Source organism: Pseudophryne corroboree, chromosome 9, assembly GCF_028390025.1.
Source record: "Pseudophryne corroboree isolate aPseCor3 chromosome 9, aPseCor3.hap2, whole genome shotgun sequence".
Classification (NCBI taxonomy): domain Eukaryota; kingdom Metazoa; phylum Chordata; class Amphibia; order Anura; family Myobatrachidae; genus Pseudophryne; species Pseudophryne corroboree.
This window is the reverse complement of record NC_086452.1, coordinates 46,131,866-46,151,664: the sequence shown is the minus strand read 5'-3', so window position 1 is coordinate 46,151,664 and position 19,799 is coordinate 46,131,866. Positions and strand designations below refer to the sequence as shown.

At 49.6% G+C, this 19,799-nt stretch overlaps 1 protein-coding gene across 10 annotated transcripts in view; it reads right to left on the bottom strand.

Annotated features, from left to right (window-relative positions):
• The window catches only part of DAB1 (DAB adaptor protein 1), a 1,143,899-nt gene that overhangs the window by 342,265 nt on the left and 781,835 nt on the right, over positions 1–19,799 (bottom strand). For all 10 annotated transcript variants that reach the window (XM_063939281.1, XM_063939285.1, XM_063939276.1 and 7 more), the window contains one exon: positions 12,831–13,033. In XM_063939281.1, coding sequence (XP_063795351.1) covers positions 12,831–12,897 — 67 coding nt within the window. In that variant the 5' untranslated portion in view covers positions 12,898–13,033. The remainder of the gene's footprint in view (positions 1–12,830; positions 13,034–19,799) is intronic.

Here is a 19,799-nt window from a genome sequence, read left to right as displayed (position 1 = left end):
CTAGATTTAAAGCCTACCTTGGATCTCTCTTTCCGGCAGACACAGGTCTGCTGGGGTTGAAAGACCTGCTGGTGACAAAATTGTCAAGTCAAGCGGAACGCGACCTGTCAACATCTCCTCCTTCACATTCTCCCGCAACTGGGGGTGCGAGGAAAAGGCTCAGAATTCCGAGCCCACCCGCTGGCGGTGATGCAGGGCAGTCTGGAGCGACTGCTGATGCTGACATCTGGTCCGGACTGAAGGACCTGACAACGATTACGGACATGTCGTCTACTGTCACTGCATATGATTCTCTCAACATTGATAGAATGGTGGAGGATTATATGAGTGACCGCATCCAAGTAGGCACGTCACACAGTCCGTACTTATACTGGCAGGAAAAAGAGGCAATTTGGAGGCCCTTGCACAAACTGGCTTTATTCTACCTAAGTTGCCCTCCCACAAGTGTGTACTCCGAAAGAGTGTTTAGTGCCGCCGCTCACCTTGTCAGCAATCGGCGTACGAGGTTACATCCAGAAAATGTGGAGAAGATGATGTTCATTAAAATGAATTATAATCAATTCCTCCGCGGAGACATTGACCAGCAGCAATTGCCTCCACAAAGTACACAGGGAGCTGAGATGGTGGATTCCAGTGGGGACGAATTGATAATCTGTGAGGAGGGGGATGTACACGGTGATATATCGGAGGGTGAAGATGAGGTGGACATCTTGCCTCTGTAGAGCCAGTTTGTGCAAGGAGAGATTAATTGCTTCTTTTTTGGGGGGGGTCCAAACCAACCCGTCATATCAGTCACAGTCGTGTGGCAGACCCTGTCACTGAAATGATGGGTTGGTTAAAGTGTGCATGTCCTGTTTTGTTTATACAACATAAGGGTGGGTGGGAGGGCCCAAGGACAATTCCATCTTGCACCTCTTTTTTCTTTTCTTTTTCTTTGCATCATGTGCTGATTGGGGAGGGTTTTTTGGAAGGGACATCCTGCGTGACACTGCAGTGCCACTCCTAGATGGGCCCGGTGTTTGTGTCGGCCACTAGGGTCGCTAATCTTACTCACACAGTCAACTACCTCATTGCGCCTCTTTTTTTCTTTGCGTCATGTGCTGTTTGGGGAGGGTTTTTTGGAAGGGACATCCTGCGTGACACTGCAGTGCCACTCCTAGATGGGCCCGGTGTTTGTGTCGGCCACTAGGGTCGCTAATCTTACTCACACAGTCAGCTACCTCATTGCGCCTCTTTTTTTCTTTGCGTCATGTGCTGTTTGGGGAGGGTTTTTTGGAAGGGACATCCTGCGTGACACTGCAGTGCCACTCCTAGATGGGCCCGGTGTTTGTGTCGGCCACTAGGGTCGCTAATCTTACTCACACAGCTACCTCATTGCGCCTCTTTTTTTCTTTGCGTCATGTGCTGTTTGGGGAGGGTTTTTTGGAAGGGACATCCTGCGTGACACTGCAGTGCCACTCCTAGATGGGCCCGGTGTTTGTGTCGGCCAATAGGGTCGCTTATCTTACTCACACAGCGACCTCGGTGCAAATTTTAGGACTAAAAATAATATTGTGAGGTGTGAGGTATTCAGAATAGACTGAAAATGAGTGTAAATTATGGTTTTTGAGGTTAATAATACTTTGGGATCAAAATGACCCCCAAATTCTATGATTTAAGCTGTTTTTTAGTGTTTTTGGAAAAAAACACCCGAATCCAAAACACACCCGAATCCGACAAAAAAAATTCGGTGAGGTTTTGCCAAAACGCGTTCGACCCAAAACACGGCCGCGGAACCGAACCCAAAACCAAAACACAAAACCCGAAAAATTTCAGGCGCTCATCTCTAGATTCAATATCCTTCCTTATTGTGTACGCTCGTCCGGGCACAGTATCCTAACTGAGGCTTGGAGGAGGGTCATAGGGGGAGGAGCCAGTGCACACCACCTGATCCTAAAGCTTTATTTTTGTGCCCTGTCTCCTGCGGAGCCGCTAATCCCCATGGTCCTGACGGAGTCCCCAGCATCCACTACGGACTACGAGAAATAGATTTATCGGTAAGTAAAATCTTATTTTTACATTGTAGTGTCATTTTGCATTTTTCTAATATAATTTAATAAATGAATAAAAATGTCTGTTTTGACGCTCAATGTTTAGTACAGTTTAGTTGTTTTACCTTAACTCTCCAGAATTCCTTTATCCCTTCTTTGAACTCTCCTATAAATAGTTATGACAAGCCAATCACAACACTACAGTTTGTGGGCGAGGTGGGTATGGCGTCAAAACTTATGTGTAACATCACCATGAGTGTATGATATCAGTAGGTGGAATGGGAGGATGGGGGGAGTTCAAAACATGACCCCATACCTGGCATAGAGGTAATGGACACAACCCTCTTACTTTGCCGGATCACCGGGAATACATTTGAAAACTCCTGAAGGGTTTCCAAAGTTCAGACTAGTCTATAACAAACTAGTGTGGCTGGCATTCATATCAATGTGCCTACTCATTTCATTGGGGTTATCAACGTGCCTGTGGAAAGTCCAATGAAATGAATGGGCCCATTCATTTCAATGACCATGCATGTTTAAAAGTTTTTGAACTCATTGCCAATGTCTGAAGCCTGTCAAAATTATTGCTGATTTTCCAGAGACATTAACTAAATCGAATTTGCATAGAGTCACCTGTTCTATATTTATCAATTAGAAATCTGTGATTGTACAATTGGTGGTGATCTTTCTCTCCATACGTTTCACCTAATGGTCCATTCGCCTTTAGTGGAATCAGTAATAAGAAAACAAACTTGCTGTAATAGCAATGTGTATCACTATTTCTGCAAATTGAGCTTTGAAAGAAGCCTCTTTCATTGGCATCAGGGAGAAGATAACGTTTGCCTCAGTGATGTCACTATTTTCTAGAGATTTGATAGGCTGGATATTATTTAAATCAGCATGTGCCCCTGCTGTGTGTAGGTGAAGGGTGCACTAAGTTGTAATACGCTCTGCGGAGCACAGTCAATCTTACTGTCCCTGCGAAACCTGTCAAGAAGAGGAAGTGGTTTTTTACGTCCCTTTCCATAAAGATTAAATGTACTTTTTCCAGGTACTGCTGTTGCCAGAGGGGGATAGAGTGGTAAATGTCTAGTTATCTTGACGTCTATCCATCTATTGACACATTGACAGTCTAGTCATGCTATGAGAGGGAAAAAAAACCAGAGACCATTGCATAAAATATACTCTAAACATAAAAAAAACCAATGTAACCGTTTTGTAGTTACCCGACTTCACGGCAACTAAGGATTCGTGTTTGCATTTAGATTACAAAATGCCAGGGAAATATTACCAACATAGTTCTGAACCTATTACTCGGAACCCCTCCCGGGATTTCTCAGATAGCAGAGTGCACTCTACATGACGCTGCTACAGGCGTAGGGACTATGGGGCTAATTCAGACTTGATCGCTGCTGTGCGTTTTCGCTCAGCGGGCGATCGGGTCTGAACTGCGCATGCACCGGCACCGAAGAGGCGTTCGCTGGGCGGGAGGGGGCGGGCTGGCGGCATTTGGATGCCGTTTTAGGGCGCGGTCCGGGCAATGCAGGTGTGCCTGGACCGTGCGGGGGGCAGGCCATGACGGCTGCGTGACGTCACACGCAGCTGCTGCGTCCCACACAGTGACGAGTAGCTCCCTGCCAGCGCGCAGGAACTGCGCTGGTAGGGAGCTACTCTTCAAGAACAAAAGCATTGCCGCATGTCTGAGTAACTGATCGAAGCCGTTCAAAAATTTGCACGGCTGCGATCAAGTCTGAATTAGTGTAGGCCCCATGTGCTGGTTACAATGTAAAGGGCCCTACACATTGAGCGATCCACCGCCGAGCTGCCCGACGGCGGATACGGCCGATGGGTGACACGGTGGCGGGGGGGGGGGCAGTGACGGGGGGAGTGAAGTTTCTTCACTTCCCCCGTCACCCGGCTCCATAGAAGTGCAGGCAAATATGGACGAGATCGACCATATTGGCCTGCATGCACAGCCGATGGGGGACCAGCGATGAACGAGCGCGGGGCCGCACATCGTTCATCACTGGTACCTCCACACTCAAAGATATGAACGGTATCTCGTTCATTAATGAATGAGATCGTTCATATCTTTGAGTATTATCGCCCAGTGTGTAGGGCCTATAACTGTTTGTGCATCCTAGAGCCAATATACCCTGGTACATTGATTGATTGATTGATTGATTGATTGATTGATTGACTGACTGCTGTTTGGTGTCATGAACTGGCTTGGGACATCAGATCCTACGTAAATTCAGCAAGTTGCAGAATTGTTTGGCTTAATCATTACTGGTAGGTCTTAAGTGTGAAATGACGAGCAACGTGTCAATATGCCAATCTCTAATGGCCATTTAGCATTCGTAATCTGCATTTATCAAGATAAAACACAAACTGTTATTTTAATAACTAAACCATATTAACTTGTAATGGCTGGTAAAAAAACCCCCCATAAAATAAGCAAGGAAAAAGGTCACAGTCACAGCAATCGTTGCATTTCTTCCATACACTAATTACAGTATCCATGTTTAATGCTTTACTCCACGTTCTATGCTGTTGCTTAGCAACCCTTCATCTCAAAGGAAGTTTAACGGTCATAAATATGGTTTGATATCCTACTGTATACATCCATATGCTCCCTATATTCTGGGTTATATTGTAACCGCGCTGTGTCAGGACAGTTGGTTTCTGCCTTATTTCCGCCTATACATATTCATATACATTCCATGGGCAGGAGACACAAGTAATTGTCAATTCAGTAATTGAATGTTCTACCTTTTCCTGTGGAAGGCTAAAACTCATCAGTGTTGTTTTGCCAGTGATATGAGTTTTGTATTACACTACAGGTCTATAGAGATTGCTGGTAATATATGGAACGCTAAATCGCTGGAGAGAGAACAAGATTGGGAATTGATCAAGTAGTTGAAAAAAAGGTGAATACAAAAAAGTAATCCATTTATCATTAAAAATAAATTAAATGCAACTGAACCTCTGGACATAATCAAACATAGGGGCCTACTGTATGTATTAATACCGCAATTATCAACAGTCTGTATCGCGACATTTACAACAAAAGTTCCCCTAACTATGGGGGGGTATCCAATTAGCTGCGGTAGTTTGCTGCGGCTAATTGGTTCGCCAGGGGCTGTCCTAGTAGTCCCGATAGCCGGTGACCATCTTTGCCGCGGTAAATTCCACAAAAATACCTAGGTCTATGTCTTTTCGCAAACCCTATGTGTTTTCGTGAGAAAAACAGGGCGATGTTATTGGATACAGGTGAAAAAACATCAGTGATAAAATAAAAAATAACAATATGCATTATCGCGGCTAATTGGATACCCCCCCATGTACTAAATGTAACTCCCAGGGACAGCAGTAGCAATTAACCCCATTCCTCCCAACACCCAGGACCCCCAATGTAGGACTCCCTCGAAAAAGGGGCATGGCCTATGTAAAAGGGGGCGTGTTTTGTGGGAATGTCTCGGTCGCAAGCCACGCCCCTGTTTCCGTCACTGTGTGGGCATGACACCAACTCTGTGAGCTGCTGGCATTCCACCAGTCCCTCTCTAATCCGTGAATAGACGCTGTGCGCAGGAACCTCCCAACTACGTTCCCACCGCGGGACACTGCGGCATGCGGGTGGGACAGTGCCCAAAAACGGGACTGTCCCGAGAAAATCTGGACAGTTGAGAGGAATGTATCCAGGTAACTGCGCATCTTGGTAAAACCATGTTACACTGCCGGTGGGGCAGATATAAAATGTGCAGAGATTTAGATTTGGGAGGGGTGTGCTGAAACTCAAATCTAAGTTATAAATAAAGCTATACAGCATTTGTGGGCTACTGTACATGTAAAAGCAGCCGCATTTACCCTGCATGCAAAAACAATACAGTAAATGTGTATCTGAGGCATCACAGGGGGGTGTTCCTCCTGCTGTCCGGATACATTCTCATGTCCTGTGTTCTCACGGCCTAATAAGATGTAATAAGCGGAGGTAGAGTATATAGCACCTACATTACTGTCCGTGACATGTAGTCTCCTGTAATCCCCTCTAATCTCCTCCGGGAAGGTAGAATAACCAGCAATTGTCATCGGTGGCTGTCACTTCTCCGTACAGCAGTATAACAAAATCTCCACCTGACAGATACTGTAAGTTTGCTGATCTAAGATTTAGGGGGAGATGTACTAAGCAGTGATAAAAGTGGAGAAGAGAGCCAGTGGAGAAGTTGCCCATGGCAACCAATCATCTGCTCTGTATACTTCCACAGTATGCAAATTATAAATGTTACGTCAATGCTGATTGGTTGCCATGGACAACTTCTCCACTGGCTCACTTCTACACTTTTGTCACTGCTTAGTACATCTCCCCCTAAGCCCCCAATTATACCCTAAGCCCCCAATTATACCCAGAAGAGAGTTGTACTCGCCAACCACTGGATTTACGAGACGGAGCTCGTAGTATTCGTGTAGCATATTCAACATGAAAATAGAAATCTAACATAACAAGAAATCATTGTATATACGCTGCTAGATGTCTGTTTTTAACATTCAATAATTGTCATACTTTATCATTTTCAGCACAAAATATACACTGTTAGCAACGCTAATCCCCCCCCCTCCCTCCAGAAGAATCCCTCCGTCCTCCCTCCAGAAGAATCCCTCCGTCCTCCCTCAAGAAGAATCCCTCTCTCCACCCTCCAGAAGAATCCCTCCCCCTCCTCCCAAAAAAGTGGTCATTGCTTTGCAGATTACGCCATCTTTGCTGTGTTACAGTAAGTACTGAATGCAACTGGCTTTTGTTCCACAAAGAACACATCCATCTGACGTCTCCTGACAGCGGGTGGCGGCCTCATATCTCCAAGGTTAGAGGCGAAACGCGTCAGTGGATCATTTGAACACGCCCTTTACTATTGCTTCCATTACGATTCATCACTGCAGAAGCTATCTCTTACAGTCATCACTGGTACCACAGCTTCTCCATAGTGACGGTCAGGGGGTCTGTGTATATACGAAGCAGCACAGGAGACTACGCCTGTGTCTGACCTGGGAACCTGTATACAGGAGGCTGAGTAGGAATGTCTTCCAACGAAAATACCCAGAATGTCCAGAACTGAATATTAACTTTTATATTGGCTACATCCTTCACTGAGACTTCTAGCTCCCTATATATTTATGGAGGCACCCCTGGAATTACATATATATCAAGCTCTACTGTATGCCTGCCTGTGAACACTGGACATTAGGCCTGATTCATGCTTGTAAGCAGGGACGGACTGGGGCCTCTTTCTGGCCCTGGCATCCGTGTGCGCGTGCGGACACTGCAAATGGGGTCGTGCCACGAGTCAGGGGGCATGGACTCGTGGCATGCCCCCATATTGCTTAACAACGGGGCACTACGGGCGGCGACAGCGGGGTACAAACCAGAGAGCGGGAGCTGCACTGCACGCATCCTTCCCAGCTCTCTGTAGACCGAACCGGCCCATCGGCCCTTCTGACATTTGACAGAAGTGCCAGATGGGCAGTCCGGCCAGAGCTGGATTAAGGAGGGGGCCCATTGGGTACATTACCCTATCCCCAGGGGCCCCCTGTCCCTGCCGTCCACCGGGTGCTACTGCTACTACTCTCCATAGGGTGTGTGGAGAGTGCTCCCTCCGGCTGCTACTGCGGGGTGCAGGCAGTGGTGTGACTGGTGGGTGCAGGGTTGCGGCTGCCATGGCCCCGGACTGCCGTCAGGGGCCGCAGCTCCACCTGTACCCTGTCATACTACACTGCATTTCTCCCCTCCTCCCCCAAGCGCCGTAAATCTCTCACACTAAACAGCATTCACCACCCTCCCTGCCGGAGATCTGAGTGCCCGACTCCAGCCACACTCCCTCCTCCAGCAGCCGCCCTGTGGCAGTTACCGGGCACAATCCAGGAGTGTCCACGACTCCGGGCTCACACACTACTGTGCTGTGCCATGGTGCTGCATTGGCGCCGGCACTCTGATCCTCTGGCCTCCTCTTCAGCCTGTGCCTGGGTCCACGGGCCTCCGTCGCGGTGAGTGACCAGAGAGCCCTGTGCCCTCCTGCCCCCCACCCCCCTGTATGTGGCCCCATGTACCCCCTGCCTTATGTATGTGTGGCACCCTCTACCCTGTGTGTGTGTATGACCTGACACCCTGTGCCCTCCTGCCCCCCCAACCCCCTGTGTGTGGCCCCTCTACCCCCTGTCTTATGTGTGTGTGGCACCATCTACGCCGCCCCCCTCACGTTGTTGTTGTGTGGCCCCCTGTGCCCGCTGCACCTTGAAAATGTCTGAGTGCCTCTGCCTGCTGCCAGTATCCTGCATCCACAGGGTACATATATATATATATATATATATATATATATATATAAACACACACACACTCAGGAATATAAAGTCACAAGAAGAAGGTTTGCTTTACCACATCAATGTCAGGATCTTGATGAAAATTCTGGTGCATTGAAACATTGATGTGGTAAAGCAAACCTGCTTCTTGTGACTTTATATTCCTGAGTGCCGCCGTCCAGAGTGTGTATACAGTGACTGCCATATCGTACAATTCCGAGGGCAACGGGGCAAGTAATCAGCATTTTAAGAGTATAGAGTGCCGGATAAGAATGCTATGTATATATATATATATATATATATATATATATATATATACATATACACACATATACATACATACATACATACATACATACATGTATAAAACTTTTATTTTAGTCCATGGGGGCCCCCTGCTCTTTAGTGTCCCTGGCCTCTCGGAGCCTTAATCCAGCTCTATGGAGGACATTCCGAGTTGATCGTAGCTGTGCTAAATTTAGCACAGCTACGATCAGGGACACTGACATGCGGGGGATGCCCAGCAAAGGGCTAGCCCGCCCCGCATGTCTGTCCGCACCCCCCCGCACAAGTACAAAAGCATCACACAGCGGCGATGCTTTTATACTTGTGGAGTAACTCCCGGACAGCGCAGCTCCTACGGCTGGCCGGGAGTTGCTCGTCGCTGCTCCTAGTCGCAGCGGCTGCGTCCCGCCCCCGCACGGTCGGCCACGCCTGCGTTGGCCGGACCGCGCCCACAAAGCAGTGGCCAAACGCCGCCGTTCCGCCCCTCACGCCCAGCGACCGCCTCTGCCTGTCAATCAGGCAGAGACGATCGTAGCGCTCCACCGGCCTTCGGCCGTCTGGTGTGCACCGGCGTGCTCCGGCTCATTGCAGCGCCGGTGCATGTGCAGCATAGTTACCGACATTCTGGCTGCTCTCTGCGGGAGAGAGCAGCCAGGTCGGCTCAGAGGGCGGGCAGGGGAGGCTGTGACGTAGGGGAGGGGGTGGGTCGTAGGCGGGACGGGGGTGGAGCAAGGGCGGGGTCACGATGACTCCTCCTTTAAGCCACGCCCCCCGCTCTGTAATCACCGCCATTACACTGCAGGGGGCGTGGCTATGATGACGCGATTCAGCAAGAATCGCGTCATCGACTGCCCGGACCGCCCACTTTACACACTAAGTGGGCGGACAGGCAGGGGGGACCCCGCGAATCGGGAGACTTGCCTGCTCTTCCGGGGGGCCGGGAGGGTCACACGATTTTCGGGAGCCTCCCGGCCATTCCGGGAGAGTAGGCAAGTATGATGTGCAGTACTGAACCGATCGCACCGCTGCGATAAACTGCAGCTTGCGATCGGGTCAGAATGACCCCCTGAGTCCGGCCGTGGTTGTAAGCAAAGCAAAAAAGCACACAACTAGACAAAACCATGCAGCACCACATGGGGGGGCAGATGTAACATGTGCAGAGTTAGATTTGGGTTGGGTGTGTTCAAACTGAAATCTAAATTGCAGTATAAAAATAAAGCTGTCTAACATTCATGAGCTACATGCAAAAGCAGCCATTATTTGCCCTGCACAGAAACAATATAGCTGTATTTACTCCCCTTGCATGGCTACCTGACAGCCTGAGCTCGCAGGTCCCTATGGGCTGTAACACACTGGCCGGTTTCTCCCGGATGGCAAAAAGCCGGACAAACTTTGTCCGGCTTTTTGCCATCCGGGAGAAACCGGCAGAGTCTGTCACACAGGACGGCTTTGAGCCGTGTGTGATGCTGTACGCATGCGCAGCATTAGACACGGCTTGGGAAAAAACCGTTGTGTGTGAAAGCTCCCCTTCACACACACGGTTTACTGGCTGCAAAGACGGCCAGGCGCCCGCCCGGCAGCCGGACCTTCCAGTGGTGAGACCCGGCTGCAACCCGGCAGCCGGGCCGGGGCCGTGCAGTGTGTAAGGGCTAAAACACACTACCCGGCTTTTGCCGGCCGGGCAGTGTGTTACAGCCCTAAGGACACTAGTCCTCACACTGTTCATTACAATGCCGGCACGGGAAAAAGCCGGGGTAGTGTGTTTTATGTCTTCCCTATTACCAGTGCCGTTTCTAGCGGCGGGCGAGCCGTGCACCCGCACGGGGCGCCCGCCGCGGCACTTTAAGTGTTATTTCCCCCTCTCCTCCCTCTCCCCGAGCGCTCCTGCTCGAGGGGGCGGAGTTTCGCGAAATGACGCGTTTGCGTCGTGACGTCATGACGCAAACGCGTCATTCCACGAAGCCCCGCCCCCCGAGCAGGAGCGCTCGGGGAGAGGGAGGAGAGAAGCTGGAAGGAGGCGGCGGCGGGGGGCGGCTGGCGCGAGGGACGTCCGGCGGCGGGATCCGAAGAGCGGAACATGTAAGTATATCTCTCTTCTCTCTCTCCCCCTTCCTTCCCCCCCACCACTTGACACCTGCCTGCCACACTGGGGATACCTGCCTGCTGCACTGTGTAAAATGGGGACACCTGCCTGCCACGCTGTGTAAAATGGGGGGCCTGCCTGCCACGCTGTGTAAAATGGGGGCCTGCCTGCCGCGCTGTGTAAACATGGGGACACCTGCCTGCCGCACTGTGTAAAATGGGGGACACCTGCCTGCCGCACTGTGTAAAATGGGGACACCTGCCTGCCGCGCTGTGTAAAATGGGGGACACCTGCCTGCCACGCTGTGTAAAATGGGGGCCTGCCTGCCACGCTGTGTAAAATAGGGGCCTGCCTGCCGCACTGTGTAAAATGGGGACACCTGCCTCACTGTGTAAAATGGGGACACCTGCCTGCCGCACTGTGTAAAATGGGGGCACCTGCCTGCCGCACTGTGTAAAATGGGGACACCTGTCTGCCGCACTGTGTAAAATGGGGACACCTGCCTGCCGCACTGTGTAAAATGGGGACACCTGCCTGCCGCACTGTGTAAAATGGGCGCCTGCCTGCCGCACTATGTAAAATGGGGACACCTGCCTCACTGTGTAAAATGGGGACACCTGCCTCACTGTGTAAAATGGGGACACCTGCCTCACTGTGTAAAATGGGGACACCTGCCTGCCGCACTGTGTAAAATGGGAACACCTGCCTGCCGCACTGTGTAAAATGGGGACACCTGCCTGCCGCACTGTGTAAAATGGGGATACCTGCCTGCGTACTGTGTAAAATGAGGATATCTGCCTTCCGCACTGTGTAAAATGGGGAAACCTGCCTGCCACACTTTGTAAAATGGGGATACCTGCCTGCCGCGCTGTGTAAAATGGGGATATCTGCCTGCCGCACTGTGTAAAATGGGGATACCTGCCTGCGTACTGTGTAAAATGGGGATATCTGCCTGCTGCGCTCTGTAAAATGGGGACACCTGCCTGCCGCACTGTGTAAAATGGGGACACTTGGCTGCTGTAATGTGTAAAATGGGGACTTTTTTTATTTTTTCCCCCCTGTGGTGGGCGTGATGATACCAGATGAGGCCACGCCTTGTTGGGAGCGCGCGCGCCTCCGGCGCGCGCATACTTTTTCTTTTTATAGCTATAAGGGGGGGGGGGGGGGGCGCAATTTTTTTTATAGCAATGGGGGGGGGGGGGGGGGGCGCATTTTTAAATCTCGCACTGGGAGCCAAATTGTCTAGAAACGGCCCTGCCTATTACTACAATAGAAGCCTGTATGTAGCCAGGGTTACTGTTGGCATTTTACATTGTCGTAACAATGTTGCCGCTTATCACATAGTGGTAAGATTCCTATTTATCAATGAGAAAAAATCCCTGTGGCTGGTGGAAATGTGTGTTTTCTCTGTAGAAGGCTTTGCCCTATAAGTAAAGGGGGTACCGCAGGCAAGTGCAATGCTTTGTTGGGTTTACGCCACCAGTGGGCAAGCATATTAGCAAGGACAGAAACGGTACAAGTCTGTGTTCTGTTATCACCATTTCAGCTCTTCATCGATGGTGTCATCGGTACTTTACATCAATGGCAGGAAGCCATCAGCCATAGATGGGCATCACTAGCTGGGGACAGGTAAGTGCAGTGGGCCAATGAGAGAAGAAGGGCGGGGCTAAGCAGCGCAACAGTGGGCAGGGCTTAGCACTTCGCAACAACAACAAAAACATTACTATGTCACCACTGGACCTTTGCCGTCAATGGCAAAACCATCAACCATCGGTGGCGTACCATCGAAGGTCGAGGTTCAGCCTTAGTTCTGTCTATAGCAACCAATATATGATTCTGTGATTATCTCCCAGTTCAATTTAAAATATGGAAACACCCGGGGTACCATCTTATTTCTTTGAACCAGTTTTCATAAATGTTCCACGTTGTCTTAATTTGAAACAAAATGTTAACTTGGAAGAATTCTCCTAAAATTAATACCCAGAAAAACCTAGTTTCCCACACAGGAGACATAAAACACGTCTGCTACGGGCGTCAGCCGCCTGGTTACGCTGACACCGCCACTTCCGGAACATGAAAAATACCTTTCTTTTTCGATTCCTTCTTTGCGCTGGTTTTAACAGCCACTTGAAGTTCTGTCTCCGTTGACATCCTATTAAATCCTCAGGACTCTTCACACAGATCCGGTATCTCAGCCAGTCTCATCCAGGAATCTTCTCCCGCAGAATTGCTCAGCCCTTCAGATGCAACAACCCGAGTCATACATGTCACGCCTGCCTTCCGAGAGCTGCGGGAGAAATGACAAACAGTCAGGTCTGAGGGGCTGAGAAGGACCCTTGTTACACAAAGCAGTGAGAGCACTTCAGGTTACGCAGTTTGTGGTCTCAGTCACCTCTCCTTGGCGTCTGCTGCTTCTCACCAGCCGGGAAAGTACATGACTTACAGTCCATCACTGGGCATTAGTGGGGATAGAATAGGCCACTTGCTAAAATGAACCCTCATGAGTTAACTTTAATCTTAAAATAATTGTTTTATAATTACTTCCAATTATTTTTTTTAACGAAAATGTATTTCTGTAGCGCACACATATTCTGCAGCACTGTACAGAGAATATTTGGCCATTCATATCAGACCCTGCACTTGCAATCTGTAGTCCCTGTAGTTTTACTCACACATAAACACTAGGATTCATTTTTGGCAGGAGCCAATTAACCTGCCAGTACATATTTGCATTGTGGGAGGAAGCCGTAGCACTCGGAGGAAATCCACACAAGAAAAGGGAGAACATGCAAACCCCACACAAATAAAGCTGTGTGGGGAACAAACCCAATACTTCAGTGCTATGAGGTGGAAATGCTTACCATTACACTAACTGTGCAGCCCCACGGGGTAGCAGTCACAACCTCCTAACTGGAACAGTTTAGCCTGTACAGTTTTTCAGCACAGAACATTCGGGTGTATAGACAGTAAGAGGACCTTTGAGAAGGCCATTTCATTGTTTTGGCTTTCTTATTTGAGTTTAAAAAATGCTCACTGCATACTGCCATATATCTCTGAATGTCTGACCCTCATCCAAGTTCCAGGCACTTTACTTGTCAAAGTTCTCATACCAACCTAGATTTCTACATTTTGAAGGATAAACAAATACTGCAATGAATTTAAAGGATTTTCTACTTTAATTTATTGCCAGGTAGATTAATTTCTGCAACTATTACGAAACATTGCTTTATCCGTCCATCTACCTTCCGTGTGCTTTTTAATTTAACGATGTCATTGCTAGCTCTTCCGGCTAAAAGGGACATAGGGCAGAATACATATATATGGGTCTCTGTGCCCAGTAGCGGATCTTGCAACGGGCAAGCAGGATTTTTGCCCGGGGCGCCGCCGCCATTGCAAGATCCACTATTGATGCCGGTGCTGTGCGCGATTAAGTCATCGCTCACCGCACTGTATTGTGGGAGTGGCACATAGATGCTAGAGGTCATAATTGACCTCTAGTGTCTCTGCGTTGCTATGGGAGAGACGTCATGACGTCTCTCCCATAGATCCGAGGAGCGGCGCCGGTGCCCGGAGACGGAGGACAGCAGTGGTTGGGAAGCAGGAGCGGGGATTGTAAGTATTAGCTTGTTTTAATTTTGTTTTTGTTTTTTTGTAAGCTGCGCAAATAGGGAGCACAACTCTACAGGGGGCACAGTACTGAGGGCAATACTACTGGAGGCACAAGTCTACAGGGGGCACAGTACTGAGGGCACAACTACTGAGGGCACAGCTACAAGGGGCATAACTGACCACACCCCTTCTCCATGAAGCCCTGCCCCTATTTTTTCGCCCTGGGCATCACAAGGTCTAGATCCGGCCCTGTCTGTGCCATCCTGTAAGGAGAGCTGACACATAATAATAATAATGCAATATGCATTATCTCTGTACATCCATGTTGGCGGTATTTTCATGCATTGCGGACACTTGGACAACAATAAGAGAACAATCTCCATGTATGTGCACTAATAGTGTTCCATTTTTTATGATCAGCTCACCCTTACTCTGTCTTCTTAACCTAATTTGTACACAATCAGGAGCAAGGGTACATTGACCTAACGACCGTGCCTGTGTCGAATTTGCAGCAATGTATGAACGTTACAGCCCATTTGGTGTCAGTAGATGGAGAATCACATTATAGGTGCAGAGTCTCTCTTCTCACACTGGCTGAGCCAGCCACGGAGTAGATCATTTGTAAAGACGCACGTGCGTAACAATAAGTTGATGCTGATAGTGATGATAGCTGTGTCTTCTAGTTTAAACATTGAAATAAACGTCCTCTATCACGCAGATAACAAACTAATGATCTACACAAATAGGTCATGTAATTTCCACAGATTCTGTAGTGAAGGAAACCCTGGAACACTGCCCAATGCCTTGACAGGAGAATCTATATAATATCAACAGACGTCCCAAGTAGTCTTGTCGGCTTAGACTGTTGTCAGCGTTAACAAACTTAGGGGGACATTTACTAAGCAGTGATAAGAGCGGAGAAGTGAGCCAGTGGAGAAATTGCCCCATCAACCAATCAGCAGCTCTGTATCATTTTATAGTATGCAAATTATAGCTGTTACTTCACTGCTGATAGGTTGCCATGGGCAACTTCTCCACTGGCTCACTTCTCCGCTCTTGTCACTGCTTAGTAAATGTCCCCCTTTGGGCCTGATTCCGAGATGTACGCAATGCCGCTACTAATGCAGTTAAGCGGTTATCGGTAGACTGCGCTCATGTCACGTTCGCACTGCGCACATAATTGCTGTATGGATTTATTCGCAATGTGAACGACAGTCAGGGATGGTTTGGGGGAGGTAACCGGGAGTGGCCTCATCCTCTCCAGCTGTTTACCATCAGCTGCTGCTCCTACCTAAATGTGCGTCTTCCCTCATCATTGCAGCAGTTACGCCTAGTCGTGTGTGCACTAATGGTGAGCGTCTTTTAATGCATTTTTCCTTTAAAATGTGTCTTATTCACATTGCTATTCTAATAAGATGCACAAGCAGACAATGCTGATGAGAATGATATACGACATGACTATATTCTGTGTGCGGCTGTATCTGCATAGGAAATGCTATGTTACAGTGTTTTACTGGAAAAGTTGGCGGCTCTCATGCGCTCTGTATGCCTTCTCCTCAGCACTTTCCAGCTATTCCCCATTGGGTTCTCCTGCCTCTTCCTCCTCCTCAGCACACCCCAGCCATTCATTATCTGGTGCTCCTGCCGCTGCCTCCTCCTCAGCACTCTCCAGCCATTCACCATCAAGTGCTCCTGCCTCTGCCACCTCCTCAGCACTCTCCAGCCATTCACCATCAGGTGCTCCTGCCTCTGCCTCCTCCTCAGCACTCTCCAGCCATTCACCATCAGGTGCTCCTGCCTCTGCCGCCTCCTCAGCACTCTCCAGCCATTCATCATCAAGTGCTCCTGCCTCTGCCGCCTCCTCAGCACTCTCCAGCCATTCACCATCAGGTGCTCCTGCCTCTGCCACCTCCTCAGCACTCTCCAGCCATTCACTATCTGGTGCTCCTGCCTCTGCCTCCTCCTCAGCACTCTCCAGCCATTCACCATCAGGTGCTCCTGCCTCTGCCACCTCCCCAGCACTCTCCAGCCATTCACCATCAGGTGCTCCTGCCTCTGCCGCCTCCTCAGCACTCTCCAGCCATTCACCATCAGGTGCTCCTACCTCTGCCGCCTCCTCAGCACTCTCCAGCCATTCACCATCAAGTGCTCCTGCCTCTGCCACCTCCTCAGCACTCTCCAGCCATTCACTATCTGGTGCTCCTGCCTCTGCCACCTCCTCAGCACTCTCCAGCCATTCACCATCTGGTGCTCCTGCCTCTGCCGCCTCCTCAGCACTCTCCAGCCATTCACCATCAGGTGCTCCTGCCTCTGCCACCTCCTCAGCACTCTCCAGCCATTCACCATCAGGTGCTCCTGCCTCTGCCACCTCCCCAGCACTCTCCAGCCATTCACCATCAGGTGCTCCTACCTCTGCCGCCTCCTCAGCACTCTCCAGCCATTCACTATCTGGTGCTCCTGCCTCTGCCGCCTCCTCAGCACTCTCCAGCCATTCACCATCAGGTGCTCCTGCCTCTGCCGCCTCCTCAGCACTCTCCAGCCATTCACCATCAGGTGCTCCTGGCTCTGCCGCCTCATCAGCACTCTCCAGCCATTTCACCATCAGGTGCTCCTGCCTCTGCCACCTCCTCAGCACTCTCCAACCGCTCACCATCAAGTGCTCCTGCATCTGCCTCTTCCTCAGCACTCTCCATCCATTCACTATCTGGTGCTCCTGCCTCTGCCGCCTCCTCAGCACTCTCCAGCCATTCACCATCAGGTGCTCCTGCCTCTGCTGCCTCCTCGAAACTCTCCAGCCATTCACCATCAGGTGCTCCTGCCTCTGCCTCTTCCTCAGCACTCTCCAGCCATTCACTATCTGGTGCTCCTGCCTCTGCCTCCTGGTGTCCTGGGAAGGGCAGACAGAGAGTATCAGATTCTTAGGGGCCTACTTACTAAGCGCCAGCCGGCAAAACCTGCTATCTACCAGCGTGTCCAAGACGGAAATTCAAAGAGACAACGCTGTTGATGGTGAAACGTATCGTGACCTGCTGTTGTAAAAATTGCTCTTTCACATTTCTTGAAGGTACAGTACCCTGCCGTAAATTTCCACCTTACGGGTACCTGGAGAATCAAACCCCCACATAGAAAGACACAGGGTGATTCCTTAGGACCCATCCAGCACATATCTTACTGATCCCAGTGCTCCCCTGACGCTTGTGTGATGTCATGCCATCACATGTGGGGGGAATGGAGAGGTACTAATCTCCTCTTCACAGCAAGAGTTGCCGCAAGTGGTCTTTTTCCAGACGGGTGTGGCCATACCTCCTGGATTTTTGCCATGTCCCCTTAGTATAACCCGTGCCCCACAGATGTCTCAACTGCCCTGCCTACATGAGAAGACTGTGCTACACCTCCGTTCCTCCTTTTCAATCACAATGCACTTGTGAGTCTGTAAGAACAAGGGGGGCAATTTAGACCTGATCGCTGCTGTGCGTTTTCGCACAGCGGGCAATCAGATCTGAGCTGCGCATGCGTATACACCGCAATGCAACTGCACCGGGCATCGTTGACTAGCGACAGGATGTTGTGAAAAAAGCGATTGCAAGGTGATTGACAGGAAGAGGCCGTTTGGGGGTGGCAACTGACCGTTTTACAGGAGTGTCCGGAAAAATGCAGGCGGGATCAGGCATTTTCAGGAAGGGTGTCTGAGGTCACAACTATCCCACTCATTTCCCACATCTATCCCACTCATTCCCCACATCTATACCACTCATTCCCCACATCTACCCCACTCATTCCTCACACCTATCCCACTCTTTCCCCACATCTATCCCACCCATTCCCCACATCTATCCCACTCATTCCTCACATCTATCCCACTCATTCCCCACATCTATCCCACTCATTCCTCACATCTATCCCACTCATTCCTCACATCTATCCCACTCATTCCTCACATCTATCCCACTCATTCCCCACATCTATCCCACTCATTCCTCACATCTATCCCACTCACATCTATCCCACTCATTCCTCACATCTATCCCACTCACATCTATCCAACTCATTCCTTACATCTATGCCACTCATTCCTCACATCTATCCCACTCATTCCCCACATCTATCCCACTCATTCCCCACATCTATCCCACTCATTCCTCACATCTATCCCACTCATTCCTCACATCTATCCCACTCATTCCTCACATCTATCCAACTCATTCCCCACACCTATCCCACTCATTCCCCACATCTATCCCACTCATTCCTCACATCTATCCCACTCATTCCTCACATCTATGCCACTCATTCCTCACATCTATCCCACAAATTACCCACACCTATTCCACTCCTTCCCCACACCTATCCCACTCATTCCCCACACCTATTTCACTCATTCCCCACATCTATCCCACTAATTTCCCACACCTATCCCACTCATCCCCCACATCTATCCTACTCATTTCCCACACCTATGCCACTCATCCCGCACACCCATCCCACTTATTCCCCACAGCTATACCACTCATTCCTCACATATATCCCACTCATTCCCCACATCTATCCCACTCATTCCCCACACCTATCCAACTCATTTCCCACACCTATTCCACATATTCCCCACACCTATCCTACTTATTTCCCACACCTATGCCACTCATCCCCCACACCCATCCCCACTTATTCCCCACACCTATCCAACTCATTTCCCACACCTATCCCACTTATTCCCCACACCTATCCTACTCATTTCCCACACCTATGCCACTCATCCCCCACACCCATCCCACTTATTCCCCACATCTATCCCACTCATTCCCCACACCTATCCAACTCATTTCCCACACCTATCCCACTTATTCCCCACACCTATCCTACTCATTTCCCACACCTATGCCACTCATCCCCCACACCCATCCCACTTATTCCCCACATCTATCCCACTCATTCCCAACATCTATCCCACTTATTCACATCTATCCCACTTATTCCACACACCTATCCCACTCATTCCCCACATCTATCCCACTTATTCCTCACATCTATCCCACTCATTCCTCACATCTATCCCACTCATTCCCCATATCTATCCCACTCATTCATCACATCTATCCCACTCATTCCCCACACCTATTCCACTCATTCCCCACACCTATCTCACAAATTCCCAACACCTATTCCACTCATTACCCACACCTATCCCACTTATTCTCCACACCTATCCCACTCATTACCCACACCTATCCCACTTATTCCTCACATCTATCCCACTCATTCCTCACATCTATCCCACTCATTCCTCACATCTATCCCACTCATTCCCCACATCTATCCCACTCATTCCCCACATCTATCCCACTCATTCCTCACATCTATACCCCTCATTCCTCACATCTATCCCACAATTTCCCCACATCTATCTCACAAATTCCCAACACCTATTCCACTCATTACCCACACCT